Raw genomic sequence first — 19,667 nt, forward strand, 5'->3', positions numbered from 1 at the left:
ACCAGGGCAGTGCCATATAGTCTCGTGTAAGAAATACTTGTGGTTGTAACACAAAGCCCCCTCGACATGTCTTTCAGAGACACAACTCACATATATACAATATACTTGTAATACTAAGGATTGATGAAGCTGATAACTGTTCCCTACCTCTCTGGGCATCAGGTTATTGCGATTTACAGTAGTCTTTTGTATTCCACTAATGGGTATAACATAGAGGTGTGAGAACTAAATCTAACAATTATATATGTGCTTATTTATTTAGCTATTTTCATAAGGCAATGAATTGTCATAACACTAACTTGTCAGTGGACACAATGACATAGGGCTCAAAGCTTGTTTTCTCTTGTGAATAGCAAAGCAAATCTATTTGTTTATTTCAAAAGATTTGCATTTGTCAGCTGTGCAAATGTTGGCATTTATTGTAAGATTTACTTTCACAAGAGAGCAGGATTAGACTGCGTGCAGCCGTTAACCTTTTAAAGATATCAGCCAATCAATTTCCTGGCAAACCTTCAGAATTATTGACTGATGTCAAAACAAGAGCTCATGTTTATGTTATAGAATATTTCTCAAATATATTAATAGCCATCATCAACAACCAGAAAAATGCAAAGTTCCAGGGTTCGCATAGTGTCAGTCTTCTGTTAGATACCTGGCATAGAGCAATCTATAATATCTATTTGTATTCCATAGAACAAGTGCACACTCACCAGGGCTTCATAACGATAAACAAAGTGGTCCTTTATTTACTCACAGCATGCTACACTAGAATGGTAGATGTTTCATTACACAGTAGGACCTTTATCAAGTTTCCATTCAGCATGAAAAACCACATGAGGAGCCCACCCCAGAAGTGACATCATCAAACATAATTTAAATAGCAATATAGAAACATCTAAAGTTAACCATCCCAATAAAGTTAACCATCTCTGTATATACTCACCACACGGAGTGGCAGTATTCAAATCGGGAGCGACCCCTTCAGTGTGTCACCCTTGGCTGTCCCACACATTCACCACCCAGAGCTGACACCGTCTTGTTTTCCGGTTTGCATTTCACTCTAGAATAGAAAACTGAAAGTCCCCATAGACCTCATGTCCACAGGCGTGGACCCGGTCACTGCCAGCAGCATACATGACCCATTCTAGGAGGGATAAAATGCTCTGCTCCTGGGCTTCCCACTTAATGTATGATTGCCATCACCTGTGTTGAAACACCTTTCTTATCAATTGACTAGTACAACACACGTGATGGCAATCAGAAATTAAGAAGGAAGTCCTGAAACAGAGCATTTTGTCTGTCTTGGAATGGGTCATGTTGGGAGGAATGCAGCTGCTTCCGCACGTTGGTAATATAGCTGTGGGGCTTATATATAAAACACAGAGATGTGTCCCCTTATGAGAAAATCGTCTCCACAAGTGCCCAGTACTACATTGGTTCCTACTTCCGGTGTGCGTTCCAGGATGGGATGCAAACACAGCAAGATCCCAGACTGTAGGTAAATGATCTATGCAAGCATACATGGGCTGTAATGTATATGCAGGGCTAAATAATCCAGTTGCAATCTAAATAAATCCCGTATTAACAAGGACACAGTCAGTTAGTGGGTATTAAAGAGGCCCCCAAAAGAATTAACAGTGACACCCATCACAAACATATAACAAAGGGCCTGATTCAGACCCGCTCGTGAGCGCATTTTCAGATTCAGAATAGGCCGGTGGGTCCCATTGGGCTTCTGGATCAAAAATAGATTGGAATAATAACCCTTTCTTTGCTGATCCAACGGAACTGGGATTATCACCCCTGAACCTAGCAGGGAACTAATGGCTTGCTGGAGTGATAATGCCTTAGTAGACTCCGAAGGAGGAGCTGTGCAAAAAAACCTTTGCGGAGGACCCTTCCAGAAAGGCAGGGCATACCCTTGAGAGACCAGTTTTTGGACCCACGCGTCTGTTGTTGTCTGATGCCAGATATCCAAAAACAGAAGAAGTTGGCCTCCCACCATGGGATTCCCCAGGAGGAGGCCCACCCCGTCAGGCCGAGGGTTTTGTCGTCTGACTTGGAAGCCGGACGTCTGCTTGCCCAAGGTCTCTTAGTTTGCGGTCTCCTATGAGAACTGGATTGTCTAAAGAAAGTCTGTCCTTTCACTTTTCCTTGCAGGCGAAAGGCTCGAAATGACGACTGTCTAGGCCAAGAGGTGGTTGTCAAAGGCAGACAGGCTGCTTTAGAAGCTGCCAGAGTAGCCACAATCTTATCCAATTCTGTGCCAAACAGTATGCCTCCAGAAAACGACAGGGATTCCAGAGCCCTCTTGGAACCTGCATCTGCTTTCCAGGCCCTTAACCATAGGGCTCTGCGAGCAACAACTGAGGTAGCTGATGCCTTAGAAGCTAGAATGCTGGCATCTAATGCCGCCTTCCCCAAATAGGAGATAAATGTCAGATGCTCCCTGGAAGCCTCTGGAAGAGTATTTTCCAGTGCCCCTATCCATTCTTCAATGGCCTTGGACACCCAGGCTGTAGCCATGGCTGGATGGGTAACAGCTCCTGACAGAGAAAAAAAATGCCTTGAGACAGGCCTCAAGTTTTCTATCTGTAGGATCCTTAAGGGAGGATGCAGATAGTATGGGCAGTGTGGCGCTCTTAACTAGATGTGCCACATGAGCATCCACAGTAGGCGGAACTTCCCATTTAGCAGATTCGCCAGGTGGGAGGGGGTATAAATCTGTAACCTTCTTTGTAACATGGAATTGTCTATCAGGAGAACTCCATGCTTCCCCCATAAATTCAGAGAGTTGCTCAGATTTTGGAAACTCAGTCTTAACGACCTTCTGGCGCTTGAACACCGGAGCCTTCCTAGGTGTTGGCTGTTCACTATCTATGTTTAAAATAGTTTTGACCGCCCTAATCAAGGAGGGAACATCCACTGCTGCCAGATGGTCTTCCTCTCCTGAGAGAGACTCCTGAGAGGAGCCCTGTACCTCTTCAAATTCATCTCAAGATACATCAGAATCTACAGGCTGGATGGACTGATAAGAAGAAGCCGACCGCCTTCTGGTTTTAGGTACTAAATGTCTGTTACCCTTTATATGTTTCCATAGCATTTCTGGTTGTCATGGTTACTGCTATGTGTTTGATTCTAATATTAGGTGAGTTATTTTAATTCACACATGTTCTAGTTCTGTTCTAAAATGTACATATTATTGTGATGATTATTGGATATTGCATTGTGTTGCCTGTGTATCCATTACCTGTATTGTTATCTTTATGCTAGCAGTGTCATTTTTGTATATGTCCGATTTGTGTATTTGTCACTGTGGTGATATTTGTGTCTCTCACTGATGACACGGTCTTTGCTGATGTCATCAGCAATCACCACTTTCAGTCCAGCATGGCCTGATTGGCACACTTTATGCACATTGGGTGGGGAAAGTATTTAAGGTAAGCTGTTATTGCAATTGTTATATGGCTGAAGATAGTACTTAAAGTACTGAAACGTTCCTTTATTTCCCTGGTGGTCTGTGTGGTATTTTATAAGGGAGTGCTGCATATTTAATCATTTTTGTGCGGGCACCCCTGCAGGATATGTATAGTTTTTTGGAGTGCCGGACCTCTTGAACTGTATATATATATATATATATATATATATATATATATATGCAATAGGCTCTGTATAACATGGCCACCAAAGGAGATGTATACAGGGAGACTGACCAAATATCTCCTGAGATTTGCAGCTACAGTAGAGCACCTGAAGGTGGTTTCTGGGCATCTCAGATACCAGGGAGGTAAAGAGGAGCAACCCAGACGAGGGAAACCTCATCTCTGGATCGGCGTCTGGGCTGGGGGAGGGGCTGCCGAGGAGAGCCTACCTCCCCTAGGCTTTATCAATCCACTGGGCGCACTGGCTTTTTACATGGACGCCGCCACTGTCCCCAGCACCTGAATTATATGCCCCGCTGGTCTAGTGGGAGAAGCAGTCGTCCCTGGTTCCCCACTACAGCAATCTCCGGCAGGTCTCCACTGCCGGAGGTACGGACTTCCACATGGTTCCCCGCAAGCGGGGAACCACCTTACCTGCATCCCTGTTTCTTCCGGGTGCAGTCCCAGGCCCAGCGTCTAATGAAACGCAGCAGGCGCCCGCCCAAATCACCAGTTCCATCACAGGTATTGCGGTGCTGGCGGGGGTAGATGGAGCAGCAGCACGGGCGTCCATCTGCACATGCGCTGAGATGTATGTAAACCATCGGGTTAGAAGGGTTGTGTTTGCTAATGTGATCACATCTCATCTGCTTTGGGGTACTTTGGTTTGATTGCACATGGGTGGTCTGCTTACCATACATGCACCGACAGTCTTTGCCAAGGAGGTATCATATTGATCCCTCTCTCTGTAATTGAGATATGTAGCCTATAGGCTACAATGACGAAGACACAAATGAATAGTTTGTGGTATGGATAACTGCGCATGCTTCGCCTATTCTCGGCACATACACAAGGCAACAGATTCCAGGGTGTTGCTCTACAAATTTTCAATAAGCTAAAATGAAAACCATCGCATCTATAAATTCATTTTTGCATTCCACAGCGGTTTTCAAATTGAGATTTTACTCTGAATCCTTTTGAAACATTCCACCGATAATTGTTTTTGCATTGCGAATAACTACGATAATAGGCAGATATTTTGCAATATTAATGCGGAAATGATACTTTGGCCCTTAAACATATGGACATAGGACCTGATTCAGACCCGCTCGCTAGATGGGTTCGCTCGCACCCAGCATATGCAAATTCGGGTAAGTGACGGAATGTCAGGCGATTGCACGGCAAGGCATAAGCACGCCCACTATGTCTTGGTGTGCGATCACTTTGTGTATGCAGACGCCCACCAGCCTGTCTTAAGACACCAACTTGCGCACGTCATCTCCAGGAAGTGTATGCAACCATCGGTACATCGGTTACCATCGGATGCGATCGCCGCACTTGAGGTTGACTATACCCTACCGCAAGCACTGCGAGCACTTCAGTGTGAAATACAACCATGTGACGTGTACAATGACGCTGCATGTTAATTATGCACGCCTCTGAAATGGCGTTGAGACGCTCAGGCACGCCTGCGTCCACTCCCCCGTTTCTAGCAGCCAGCCCCTGTCACTACCCACAAACGGCTTCTCGTGTTACTCTGCTGGGCTGTCTATGCGCAACGAACGAACACTTTTCGAACTCTAGCACTGGTTCGCGCACGCCCACTGCGATGCATACGCATGCGCAGAATGCGAACAGCGGCCAGCTACAAGCGAACGCTCCTGAATCAGGCCCATAGTTTACTATTTTTTCTTTGCTGGTACAACAAAATCATTAATGCTCGTGGTTTTCTTTTAACTACTTTAAAGTAAATTAAGGGACAACAGATTTTTCTTTTTGCTTTAGTTTCTCTGTTTGGAACTACATAACCTCAGCTGTACAATGGACTAATTCATGCTGTTATTTATCTAAAGAAGGAACAATGGATTAACGGGTATATAAATGCTGCACAAAGAACAAGTGATTGAAATAAAGTTTGGGTAATGTGAGGTCTATTCTTGGCTCTAGTTCACATACTTTGAGTAATCCAACGTTTTATTTAAAGGGGAGGCTTAATTAAAAGTATTCCACTCAGATAGTACTACTGCTCAGAATAATGTCACTAATACAAAACACTAAAGGAGCTCTTGTAAGAATGGTGGCGTTTGTTTTTGGATTGACAGTGCTTCTTTCTGATCCTAAGAGCCCAATGCCTTTATCCTTCAGAATCATTTCTTTTCTGGTTTCCAAAATAAAATAGATTTAAGACAGATAAATTATCCAATGATATGCAAAGGTTTCATTAGTATATGATGTATAATCAGTTTCTAACACCTATATAATATAACACAAATAAATTAAAGCAAGCAAGTATATCTAAAAAGGTGATCTTTATAAGTGAGAAATGTTTACGGAGGGGATGTAGTTGAAATCCTGGCTGTCGGGTTGCCGGCGCTCAGAAAGCCAGCTGATGTATGCGCAGCACTGCAAGGTATTACGGATGTGAGATAGCGCTACTGGGCGTCTCTATGCTGGCTGTGCGATGGCTTTGTGATTGCAGTCATTAGCATATTTTTGCAGCAGACCCCCTGTGCGTAATCGCAGCTGCGATCGCAATAGCCATCCGTAGTGAATCAGGCCCTTTTCCACAACTGCGCTAATGTTTTCATACATTGTGCTTTTTTTTTCTCAATTGTGCGTCTTAGTTGGCTTATAGGGGAGAATTCAATTATCCATGGGATATACCCCGCAGCTAATTGATCGTGCCATGCAGGGAATAGCTATTCACACAATTAGCCTTTCCCCCACATGGTAATCACTGGGTTAGTGTACTAGGTACAGTATTTAGGATTACTGTTTTGGTGAAGTTAAGTAGCAAAGCTTGTGGAGCACTAAATAGGGCTATTTGGTGCAATTTGAAAATAAGATTATGTATGTCAATGAACCTATATAAAAATATATTTTACTAATTAAATATAAAATACATCCACACACTTTATACAGCACATTGATTTAAGAGATATTATGCAGTAAAATTATGAGTTAGGGGCCTATGTTTTAATAATCTCTGCATTGAAGCGATTATTAGCAGTGTGTGTCACGACAGGCTTTTTCATTGTAAACAAAAGTTCCCCTTCTATGTACTAAAGATGACTCGCAGGGATAATAGTAGAGATTACCGCTGTACCTGTGATTTAGATTCTGGGCGCATCAGAGAAGTCTTACAATTGTGAAAGACTCTATCTAAGAATCTGACACTGCGCCTGCATACAGAGTCAGATTTGGGAGCCGGACGAAGGCTGTAGGAGAGGGGTTGATCCCTCCCCTGCGAGAATGCCTCCATAGCATACTTGCCTACCTTCCTGGGAGGTTCCCCAATTTTTCAGGTAGGCACCCCTAAAAGAGTAGGTACCCACCCGCGTCCCGCCCACTTCCTAGTGAAGTGGGCAGCAAGGGGAGAATAATACCGGGAATCAGCAATCCGTGAGGAGGGGGTGGGGCCTAGTGACACGACTCTATGATGACTGTGTTATTTGGCCCTGCTCCGTATTGAAATATGTGTGATATGCGTCATTTTACAGTGATGGCGTGAGGCCTAATGACACGAATAGTCCAGCCCTCATCACCACCCTCCTGCATTTACTCTATGGGCATCTTTCAGAGAGGAAACTACTGAGGTAGGCAAGTAAGGATAGATCAATATCCTGGCAGATGGGATTCCTGCGGTCAGAATGCCAACGCCAGCATCCTGACTGCCAGAGTCCCGAAGGTAAGTAGCGGGGTTGTAAGTAGCCGGGTTAGGGGTAGGATCAGGCACAGGGGGAGGGTTAGCGCAGGGGCGGATCTAGACTCTTGCTTTGGGGGGGCGGTATGTGTGTATGTATAATATATATATATATATATATATATATATACACACATATAGATATATACAGTGGTCGTAGTGGGAATTTTGAAGTGGGGGTATGGAGACACGCTGTGAAAAATGGGCGGGGCCATGTGTGACGAGAGGCGTTGCTACGTATCATGAGGGGGCAGCTACCATTGCTACTGATGATCACGATGGTGATCCAAGGCAGCATCTAACAACGCTGCAGTGGGATGGCAACTGCATGAAGGAGGATTCTATTTCCTACAGACGCCTCCTGCTGCATTTGCATTTTAGCTGGACGGTCCACATCTAAATCAGGCCCTTTATGCACAGCACATGAAATCCACCAATACAATTGCAGTGGCAAACGCAGGATTTCTAGAGGGGGGTTTCTAAATGCTTGATTTTAGAGTGAGTGTGGCCAGTCCATGAAGAGGGTATAATTATCACTTATCCAGCTTTAATATGCGTCATACAAAGTGTATTGTGTGTCATAATTCCAGCATATACAGGACCAGTAAATATCACAGTAAGCCATTAAATACTGCAGTAGGGCCATCCTGTCTGAGCTGAATGGTTTTGTTTCAGATGTGGACTCCATTCCAGAGTATGGGAGCAAGTCCGGGAGTCTGGGGGAGCAGCAGAATAACCTAGCACTGCCCTGGACATATATGTACATATTGGGCTCTATAGCAGTGCATCCCTAACAGTGCATGTTTTCCAGATCTCCTAGTTAGTGCACAGGTTATTTATTACTGGCTGATACATGTTAAAAGATCCATAGGTGGTGCTAATTATTTCATTTGTGATACTGAGAAGAACATGCAGCACTAGTAAAAGTTTATTAAATTACTATTTCTACTGTGGTCATGGTGTGTGCGGGTGGAGAGGGGTTTCCAGGCAGTCGGAAACCCCCCTGCGTTTGCCTATGAATTGTACACATATATGCTGGGTCACAGATTGTGATATATGATTATTCTGAGTTAACCTTTTAACTGAATTGTAAGCAGAACCAGCAGAACGTTTTAGAGTAGAAGTTAGTCATGCTGCTGAACTTGACAGTGGACGTTAGAGAAATCTCTTGCTCAGAAGGTGAGGAGCTTCTCCCATTAGCTTTGCAAAAGTGGTTCCATGTGAGGGGGAGGTACTCCAACAATAGTACCCTCCCGTTTCTTCATGTGCAGTGGTGGCAAGGATGTGCTTGCCATCGTGCCGGTGATCCATCCATCATCATGGATACCAATGGGGGCCCTGGGAGTGAGGTACATGTCGCCTGGGTCCTCAACTCCTCATAAATTCGGTTTTAGCCATCTGTAGGAGGGGGACCTTGTGTATCATATCAGGGCCGGTTCTAGACCAAGTAGAGTCCAGGGCGAAAATTCCTTTTGGTGCCCCACTTAAAAGAACAAAAAAAAATACTGTTTTTGTCTGTACTAAATAAAAAGTCACTTTACCTATATGGTGGTTTCTCTGCAATGGGGAACCTCTGAAGAAATTGGTCCTCCGTGGTCAGACAATATCCTCAATCAGTAGTCACTATTCACATTGAAGATCACATGGTCCAGAAGATGCCCGTTTGTGTAGGAATATAACCAATGTCATCATCATACAACAGAAGTTCAACCAGAAATGTGCCCCCTGTGTCCCCTCCAGCCTCCTGTGTTCCCTCCAGCTCTGTCATTCCAGCTTCCAGCCCTCTGTGTCCCCTCCAGCCCTGTCATTCCAGCCCTCTGTGTACCGTCCAACCCCATAATTTCAGTCCCTTCTTTCCCCTCCAGCCCCACATCATTCCAGCCTACAGCTCCCTGTGTCCCCTCCAGCCCCCTCTCATTCCAGCTTCCAGCCCTGTGTGTCCCCTCAAGTCCCCTGTCATTCCAGCCTCCAGTCCTCTGTGTACCCTCCAGCCCCGTCATTCCAGCCCCCTCTGTCCCCTCCAGCCCCTATCATTCCAGCCTCCAGTCCCCTGTCATTCCAGCCTTTATCCCCCTGTGTCCCCTCCAGTCCCGTCATTCCAGCTTCCAGCCCCGTGTCCCCTCCTGACCCCTGTCATTTCATCCTCCAGTCCTGTCATTTCAGCCTCGTGTGAATGAGCCTTAATATGTTTTTCTGAACAATAAAGTTATATGAGAATTGTTAAGCAATCATGCTTAGCATGTAATCATCTTTTTTTGAAGCTTTATCTGTCATACAGGACCATGTGGGTGTAACTTTCTGCAGCACAGCGTGTCTGTCAGACGCCGTCATGTAAACACTGGCTCATGAGGGATTTCATTCTCATTGTCTGTAGTCTCAGCTCTCTCCCTGCTAGAACAGCTCTGTTGAGGTTATCGGTGGAATAGTTTTGGATATGAGTGAAGGTTAAGAAGGCAGTAACCGAAGCTTATGTGAGAATAATGGCTGAAGAATGATTAACTTTCCAATGGAGAACATGGAAGGTAAAAATGACAGATAACTTTTCATGTGAATTTCTCCTCGTGGCTTAATATAGAAAGTGCATGACCTGTCTGCTCAGCATAGGACACTTCAAACATCCTCTAGCTTCCCATCAGTATATGCAAAGGAACATACAGTAGTCACTGCAGTAGTACTTTCTGTAAGTGAAGCATAATTTAACTATTTCTGTGAGTGACTTTACCCAAGATTCTAATAGAGGTGAAGTAAGGTCTGGAGCTGTCATATTCTCCCTGTAGTTTAATGGCAGCCATAATGTAACATTATTTTGATGTACATTGCCATGTGAATGTTTGCACTTATGTATGTACTTTCAAATATATAAGTAACATACTGTAACTGTTGCTTTGCCTAGTAATTGTAGCTCCACAACATGAAGATGTTGCTATTTATAGACTGCATAATGTTATAAGTTTCCATGAGCGATCTATGCTTGTACATAGGTTTAGCTTACAATAACACATTGTTACATTTTTTCACAGCTCATTTTAAGATAAAATAAATGGAAGTGTATAATTTTCATTTAAAGGAGACATTTTATTGTTATTTCAACTCTATTATCTCATCTAGTTCACTCATAAGGAGTTGTCTTTCCAACAATTTTACACTAAACTTTTTAATCTGAAGATATGTAGATTGTTATAAGAATCATGGAAATCCTACTGGTACTGGGCATTGAATGTTCTCAGGTCTATTAGGAGTAAGTTTCAGTAGATAAAATCATTTGGTTCTCAGTTGTTCTTTAAAGTACCTAGAACTTACAGACTATAGAAGCAGCCATTGTGTGCCTCAAACAGTATACACAAAAACGCAGCCTATCAATTCATAAGGAGCAAAGGAACCAATAGCATTGCTTCATGCAGCATCCTGAAGTGGTCACTAGTTTCAAGTGAAATGCTGCATTCTCATGGCTATATGGTCAGGAAATGTCTGCCTCCAATGGCTGGAGGTGATACTACCTCAAAACTAGTGAGAGCTAGGTGTTCTGTATGGCTCCCACATCCATATGCTGAACATGGATTCTTCTACTGGTATATTAGCACCCAGTACAATATGCAGGAGCTGCACCCGGTGATTGCACACTGAAGCTGGTTTTGGAATTGAAACAGGGTTTCCCTGCACATGCACCATACACCACATATGGTTAGAAGAGTCTGTGGAGTGGTTGACACATATCTTTAAGCCCTCACCCCCAATTTTTTTTTTATGAAACCTGGCTTGTAAAGTAACCCTTGTATGTATGTATGCTCATAATTAAAAAGGGAATGACATTATATTCTGTTTTGCAGCACTTATAACCCACTACTTTAAACATACAGTATTGTGCTAAGTATGGGGCTGGCATGAGCTCTAGGGGCACACTGGATAGTGCCAACACCCCTCCTTAGATGGGTGTTGAATGCTGTGTTTCCACCCCTGCTGCTTCTTACCTTTGCATGTGAGAGTTGGATGACGTGGGAGCAGAATGCTCAGCGTGGGAGTGCGGTAATTGGATCTGGAATCATAGCCAAGCACGGCAGTCCCAGCCAATCACAGACATAGAGGAGCAACTGGTAGCAAACTCTTCCGGCTGATTGTCCACCATGTCTATGTTCCTTCTGGGTGCATTATGTGTAATTAAAAACACTGGATAAGTTTTTCAACCACTGGTGTGCCGCGAGCAGTTGTCAAGTGTGCCGCGAGGTCCATGCAGTCAGAGCTGACTGTATTGTACTGCTGGCTCAGGCAGTGTTGGGCTCTTCACGGAGGCTCAGGCCATAACATTTGGAGATGTGGCATGCCGTGTTGCATGCCCGTCTGCACACTGCTCCCAGCTCTGCACTGTGTGCTCAGTCACTAAGTGTGATTGAGCTATCCCATCCGATGAGGGACTGGACAGGGACCACAGCCAGTGTGATTGTGTTTTGTGCGGCCGTTGTTTATTTTTGTTCTGTGGGGGTCAATGTTTTTTTTTCTGTGTGGGACAATTTGTGAGTGCTTTTTCCCATGGAGGCCAATTTGTATGTGCTTTTTTTTTCCCGTGAGGGACTGATGGTGTGCCTTTAGCAATTTTAAAATCTTGTTCGGTGTGCCGCTAGTTGAAAAAGGTTGAAAATCACTGCTCTACAGTATGTCATTCATTCACTGTTTTAGCTGCCCCCTAACCACTGGTACACTAGGCAGCCACTGGCACTGTCTAGTTTACATACTTGACATAATTAAGCTGCATATACTAACAAAATCTGCTGAAGCTACTGAATGTGTCCCATTTCCTTGACTAAAAGCTGACATGCTTAAAAAGGGGGCAGGACTTCACTACATTGTATAACTGTGACAGCTTTCTATGCCTCGGTGATTCTCATACAGCCCCTGAATACTCTGTATATAGCGTCACTGCATATATAAATTAATATGATATTTTTGTTTGAGAATTGCTAATGATGATGCTAATAAAAAAGGGTCATATTAAAAATAAAAAAACGGATTTAGATACACAGATTACTTTTTATATCTTAGGTTTTTACAAGTTATAAAAGCTTACACCATTCAAATGACATACTTGCCTACTTTTTTTATTCTCCCCTCCTGAAGATACTGGAGGGTAGATTAAGTGGCAAGGGTGGGGTTAAGGCAAAGCCATTTGCAGCATTGCGCAGCAGGATCATGATGCCGCGGTTCACTACGAATTGCATGATCACATCCAACTCCCGGGCAATTTTAAAGGTACATTCTGTTTTGCATACAGGGAAGGTTTGCTGGCATAAGGATTAATCATTCCAAATGCTGATGTGCATTGTATTTTTTTAATGTGGCCGTGTTATTGAATGTGAAATAAATGGCGAAAACAGAAGCAGGCAAATGCCTCAGGCTATAGTGCACTGCACATGGCAAAATTGGTCATGTTGGAAGTTATGAGTCATAAGGTCTAAATATACGAGTGTTTATATTACATGCCCGTTGAATAATTGTTAAAACAAACTTTGTTACCATGGTCATCTTGCACAGACTGAGGCACTAGCTGTTGCTGGTGATTAATCAGAGGTAAAAGGTAAATTCTACATACTGTGCTAATGTAATCACTGGCAAATATACATACAGTACAGTATACCCATTAACTGTGTCATGTAAGTTAGTTGTCAGAATCATGTTTATGTTATGAGGCAAAGATTTTTTTTTACAATAAAATATTTGCTGGTATTTGTAATAGGAAAATACATTTTTAACACTTTGTGGGCTGCTTTACTTTGAGCATGAAAGGTTATCTTTAACAGTAGTTAATTGTATAAAGACTGAACTAGATCAGTCATAATATATTGGGGGGAGGGTGGAGTAGCATCATCTTAATGTAATATGTACATTATAAATATTTATCATTTGCATTTGTGACGGTTTAACTTCTTTAATGAATGAATCACGTCAATGTTTGATTTACTGACCTTGCATTTTATATGTTACATGTATCTTTAAGTAGATCACAATAGTTTGAATCACGGGCAACAATACAAAAAACCTCTTCGTTCATAGCGCCTGAAAATACGATTTCCTGTTACCATGTGATAGATTTGGCTGCCAGTATATTTACCAAATATGGTTCTCCAGTAAAGTAGTTGTAAGAACTCTGTGGAAGAAAAAAAAAATATTTGGATTAAGCAATAAAGGAGATGTTTATTTCTGTCATACTATTCTGACATGAGTGTATGGAGCAGTGTAATAGAAGCAGTGTTAGAGCAGCAGTGAACTACATCAAGCAGCCTAATGTCCTCAATACTCTGATTTATGTAACTCATTATAATACATTGAACCATAACACTGCTCCCTTTGCCTTCAGCACAGTGAGCTATGGACAATTGCATTATGTTGTAGTGAATAATAATAAGGCAAAGTTACTTTTACACTGATGCTCCTTAAATCAGATGTATCACTCTCCTATTCTGCACATTCTCTTCTTGCTGATACCTAGATGTATTTTCTTGAGGTGCCTTCTGTAACTTGGGTTTCTCTAAGCTGAATCCCCTGACTCCAAACCATGATGAACTGCCCCACAGTGTGTTAATACTTGTCTTGTCCGAGACTGGCATTATAACATCCCCCTCATGTGGACTGTTGTCACTGTGTGCAAGGTAACATAGACGACAGATCTCCCAGCTAAGGGAATTACATTACTGTGAAGGGATTGACTTTGTTTTAAACACAATTGCTGGGAAATTGTACAATGAAGATGATAGCTGAATTGCTGTTTCTTATGAGTTGTGACAAGTAGTTTAGCTTTATATACCTCAGGCACCAATGTTTTACGTCTGATTAAGTGGCATTTTTATTTTGCAGTTGTGACTTTTAGTGGTTCTATACAAAAAAAGTATTCTTTTACAATGACATATCATGTGGGGAAAATAGAAGGTATCTTAAGGCCCCCTACCCACTGGCAATTAATCTTTTTTTGTTTTTAAATGATAGTAACAGCATGTAAGTAGGGAAGAAGATGGAATGTATTGGTTGGTACATACCTCTTGTCTATACAGCAGTGTAAAGGTGCCAGACAGGTGACAGGAAACTGGGGGCATGTTTAGATCAAACATTTAACAAACTTGTCTGACGGCCATTTTCATCTGTTTTCTGGCATTTAGGAGCAAATTGCTGATCATCAGTTACTCCCGTACGTTACCAGATTTTCATTCCAACCAATCAACAAGTTGGCTGGTTGGATATAAGTTGGTCTAGTGTGTGGCCAGCTTAAGGATGTAACAAGTGGCAGTTGTTGTTACAACCTACCCTCCAACATGACCCCTTCCACCCGTACAAAATGCTCTGCTCCTGGACTTCCACCTAATTAATGATTGCAGACACCTGTGTTAAAATAGATAATAGATGAGATGGTGTTTCACCACAGGTGTCTGCAATCATCAATTAAGAAGGGAGTCCAGGAGCAGAGCAATTTGTACCAGATGGAAGGGGTCATATTGGAGGGTCTGTTACAAGATAGCAGGGACGGACTGGGGCTCCTGATTAGCCCTGATAAGCGCTCATGAAAGGGGTGTGGTTCCACCATAAAAGGGGCATGGTTATGTCTTACGGGGGCATGCCGCGAGTCACGGGGGCCTGGCCTCAAGGCACGCCCCCCATTTTCAGTATCCCGGCTGATTGGAGCTGCTCGGCCAAGGTTTAACACCAGACCAGCCCATCAGGCCATTGGCCCTTCTGGCATTTACCAGATGGAAAGTCCGGCCCTGCAGGATAGGGTAGAGTGAAGTGTCTGGTACTGGATGGCAAGGGAACACAGAGTGGGACAAAATATACAAAAAGTAGGGAGTTACAGATAGTGGGCCTGATTCCGAGATTTACACAAATGCAATCTCAACTGCAATCTCTCACGGATCGCAGTTGCTAAAATATGCTAATGCCTTCCAAAGCTTAGCCGAGCATAGGGACGCCCACTGCTGCCTTCTCATATCCGTCCGATGACGTGCAACAGTGTAAACATCGGTAACAGCGATGCACATCGGGCAGTCACCCAACATGTAAGTCAAGTCTGACCAGCCACAAACACTGCAGGTCTCCTGACACGCGCAGAGCTGTCATACTCCGAAGGTGATCGCAATGGCTAATTTATGTATGCCCATGAAACAGCGTTTAAACAGACATGCTGCATTTTTCTAACCACCCCCCCGTCACCACCCCCAAATGCTGACTACCTGTCACTCACTTTGCGAGAGATTCCTCTGTACGAGAGTAATCGTAATGCAATAGCTGTGCGTACGCAGTGTGGCTTTCACGCATACACAATGGCAAACAATTGCTCGATCTGCGAAAATATCGGCATTGCGTAAATCTCGGAATCAGGCCCAGTGTACCAAGATTCATCCAATACAGACTGCCAAATATAGGAAATAAACCTGAAAGGATTTAACAAGTTTAGAAAATGAGACAAGACTTGGTCATGGCTGTGAAATAGGAAATGAAATACAGAATTGACAAAGACCAAGTCAGGAATAGTTATTAAGACTGAGTAGATGTTCACTGACCAGCATGAGGCTAAGACAGAGGTTACCAAACTCCACCACTACAGTCCATGTTTTAAGTATATCCATGCTTGAGCACATGTGACTTATTTAGTACCTCAATCAATTTGATTTAACCATTCTGGACTCCAACATGGATATCCTTAAAACCTGGACTGTGACGGCGGAGTTTGGGAACCTCTGGGCTAAGGCATTATAAGGCATTATAATGTACTATATGCTACATTGTAAGATAATTTCTATAACATTATATACTATTTTCTATATTATATATGCTATACCAGTGATTTTTAACCTTTTTCAACTCGCTGCACACCAAACAAGATTTTAAAATTGATAAAGGCACACCATCAGTCTCTCACGGGAAAAAACAAACAAACACATGCACATTGGCCTCCATAGGAAAAAGCACTCACAAATTGTCCCACACAGAAAAACACACACACATTACCCCTCACAGAAAAAATAACATTGACCCCCACAGAACAAAAATAAACAACGGGCGCACAAAAAACAATCACATTGGCTGTGGTCCCTATCCGGTCCCTCATCAGCTGGGGTAGCTCAGTCACTCTTAGTGACTGAGCACACAGTGCAGAGCTGGGAGCAGTGTGCAGACGGGCATACAACATGGCATGTGTGACCTACGTCACACTGCCGCGTCTCCAGATGTTATGGCCTGGGCGCGCCTGAGCCTCCCTGAAGAGCCCAACACTACCTGAGCCAGCAGTACAAGTACAGCCAGCTCTGACTGCACGGACCTCGCAGCACACTTGACAACTGCTCGCGGCACACCAGTGTGCCACGGCACAGTGGTTGAAAAACACTGTGCTATACTATTTTATCATTATACTATATTTTCTGTACTATATTATACTCTTTTCTATATTATACAATCACTATACTGCATACTAGTTTCTACAGTAAACTATAACCATCAATGAGTCTGGATATGAACAAGCTATTAATAATAGTAATAATAAGCATAACAATTTGGAAATTAAAATGTTTGTTTCAATTAATAGAGAAATCATTATACTCTATAGTGTCATAAGGAATATTAGATCGCAACCAAGGTCTCTCCACTTTAAAATTCATCAAGTTTTATGGTACAGTGAACTAATACTATACAGGCATGTAATGTGTCCCAATTGTGGTGTGGAAAATACATTAAAATTCTCCTAGGGGCAATCTCTTTTTATTTTCACCTTGGTATGTCTTTATCAGTTCCCACTTACATTAACAGAGCTACTTATGTCCTCTGGGTATGGTAATATTGCACATGACTTAGAATTCAGAGCACTATGTGACACGTAACGCCATAGCTGTAAGTATGGAAGAGTGATCTGCTGTTTCACCTAAAGTTATTAAATAGCACAGTTGTTGTTATTATGTTCTCTAAGTACATTACAAATAAAAAAGAACTATTACAATTCTAACCGTTACATAATAATTAAATCAGATCTGGCACACTCCATCTTTAGGGAAGCACTTGCAGGATTATATATATGCAGCACATTTTTATTAGACAGAGGACATAGTTTGGCTTTTATTAAAAAAAAAGGTATAGCAATTGCGTTTACTGCATGCCAGGAAGATGGTTTAGAATCAAGTACTGTTCTAGTGCTGTCAGAGGTACCTACAGTAACCGTTCTGTGCGAATGTGGAAGTATCAGAAAAAAATCAATTTATGTTGCTGTCAAATAAACTAATATTCATCAAAGGCTAGTGTAGTACAATCAAAACCCTGGCCTACTACCTTAATATAATCAGTGCCTATATTTCATTGTCTTTAACAAGCTGGCTCCCTAGCGGCACATTAATGAGGTGATAAATGACACAAAGTTAAACCTAAGTAGCTATTTTGTTAATTAGTTTAGTATTGGAGTGAAATGTCTATTTGTAAAAACTACAATACTGAATGTAAGAAAATGCACATTCTATTGGAGTTCTGAATTAGAATTACCTTTAGTTTAGTCATGAGCTGTAATTGTGTACGGATACTGTATATGAACATAAGGTACTCATATCGCTGCATAGAGAGGAACATACAGTGTACATAAGCAGTAAAATTAGAGGCAAGAATGACCATTTTGTTAGTTTAATGTGTAGGATCCAGGTTTTCCCAGCACAGTCCACTTTAACATACACTGGCTATCATCTCAAAATGTATTGGTGCACCCAAATCATCAGGACAAATGGGGACAAGTTTACATAACTGTTCAATTTTATGTGCAACATAATGTGAAGTATAGGGTATTGTAGACTGAGAAAGCACCATGTAACATTGATGTGATATCATGGTTATGGGAGCTCTAGTGTAAGGCAAAATGTTGTAATAAATGGATTTATGTTTGAAAAATGTTATTAAAATAATAGTAGGATAAAGCATATAGGAAATTAAGACCATGAAAATAGCAGCACACCACTATGTCACTATCACATTTACTGGCACTCATTGCTCCTCTACATGTGCATATTTAGGAAAAAACATGTAATGTAAGTGACACACTTTAGTTATTATAACTGATAATGGTTAGACATTCCCACTTTTTTTAATGTCTATTGGAAGGAATTGGAATACTAAATAAAATGGCCTGAGATGTAGAAGTCTGACTACAGAAATCTCTGACAACCATGAGATGTCCAGAAGTACCTTAATATAGGGACTATAAATACATTAAGGCACACAATCTGCTCCAGGACCAATCTATATTCACATCCAGCACCTCTCTGTGACTCACTCCCCCCTCTGATACCTCACATTATGTCTGTCATATTCAACAGCTTAGATTAACAAGTATGCTAGATGGCCACCAAGACCTTACTGCAGCTTCTTATTCACATCAGCTGGAGATATTGAGTTATTTACCAACCCAAATTCAGTAACTACCCTCTGTCTTATACTAGTCAGACTAAGGAAAGCAGACTGTGAAGCTTATTTAGCATTGGTGCCAGTGGGGCCCCTAAAAGTTTAATTGATTTTTGGGTTCTGATTCTGCAGCTCCGAAAGGGAAGAGGTAGTAAGCATAGTGATAGCTAATGCAATTACTTTAATATATCAATATTATTAATATTATTAATATATGCTCTATATATATGGTCACGCATGAGGGCAGTCCAGATTCGCTTAAAAGTGCTTGCAGCCCCATAGGGCTCCGCGCAAAATTAAGCAAATTCGGGCTCGGAACGGGCCGCAACGGGTGCAAGGTCCCTGTCCGTTGCCTGCATCTTAACCCCTATGTCTGGGTGCTAAGTGTTGCTACAAGTTTGCAATGTTTTACCATAATATTAACAATTTAATTGAGCAAAAGAGTATGTAATATATTTTGGGTGCAATCACTGCCTAACAATGCATGCTCATGACTAGGAACCAGGGGAAATACAGCTTTAGTTTATAAATGCTTCTAGCTTTCTCTGTTTAAAACAATGTTTTGCCAATGGAACTATCTTTTAACATTGAATTAGTGATACTTGCAGTCTCTGCTGTGTATTGTCTCTGACATTTCTATAACAGAACCCATACAGCATATTCATATACACTCATAATCTCACCTGTGTATCATTTATTGTTCAAATGTATCATTAGTGGTTTAGTGGTTGTGTCTATACTACAGTGCTGTATATCGCAGCGATACAGAATGCAGTTTGCCCACAATTTATCGATCCTGGGCGAAGATTGGAACCCAGCGAAAATACACTCCTATGCGGTGATCTACTCTTCTTCACCAGCAGACTAATGCCATCACCAGCTGCCTACATGGTGTTATTATCTAGCTTTACAACACT

The 19,667-nt window shown here is 42.2% G+C and overlaps 1 protein-coding gene across 6 annotated transcripts in view; it reads left to right on the top strand.

Annotated features, from left to right (window-relative positions):
- ARHGAP24 (Rho GTPase activating protein 24) overlaps positions 1 to 19,667 on the top strand; it is a 664,176-nt gene that overhangs the window by 485,451 nt on the left and 159,058 nt on the right. The window contains exon 1 of one of the 6 annotated variants that reach the window (XM_088445041.1): positions 9,770 to 9,866. The exons of the other annotated variants lie outside the window; for them this stretch is intronic. Coding sequence (XP_088301167.1) covers positions 9,836 to 9,866 — 31 coding nt within the window. The 5' untranslated portion in view covers positions 9,770 to 9,835. Of the gene's footprint in view, positions 1 to 9,769; positions 9,867 to 19,667 lie in introns of those variants that run through there. 6 annotated transcript variants of the gene reach the window in all.

This window comes from Taudactylus pleione, unplaced genomic scaffold (genome assembly GCF_031769625.1).
Source record: "Taudactylus pleione unplaced genomic scaffold, aTauple2 ptg000376l, whole genome shotgun sequence".
NCBI lineage: Eukaryota > Metazoa > Chordata > Amphibia > Anura > Myobatrachidae > Taudactylus > Taudactylus pleione.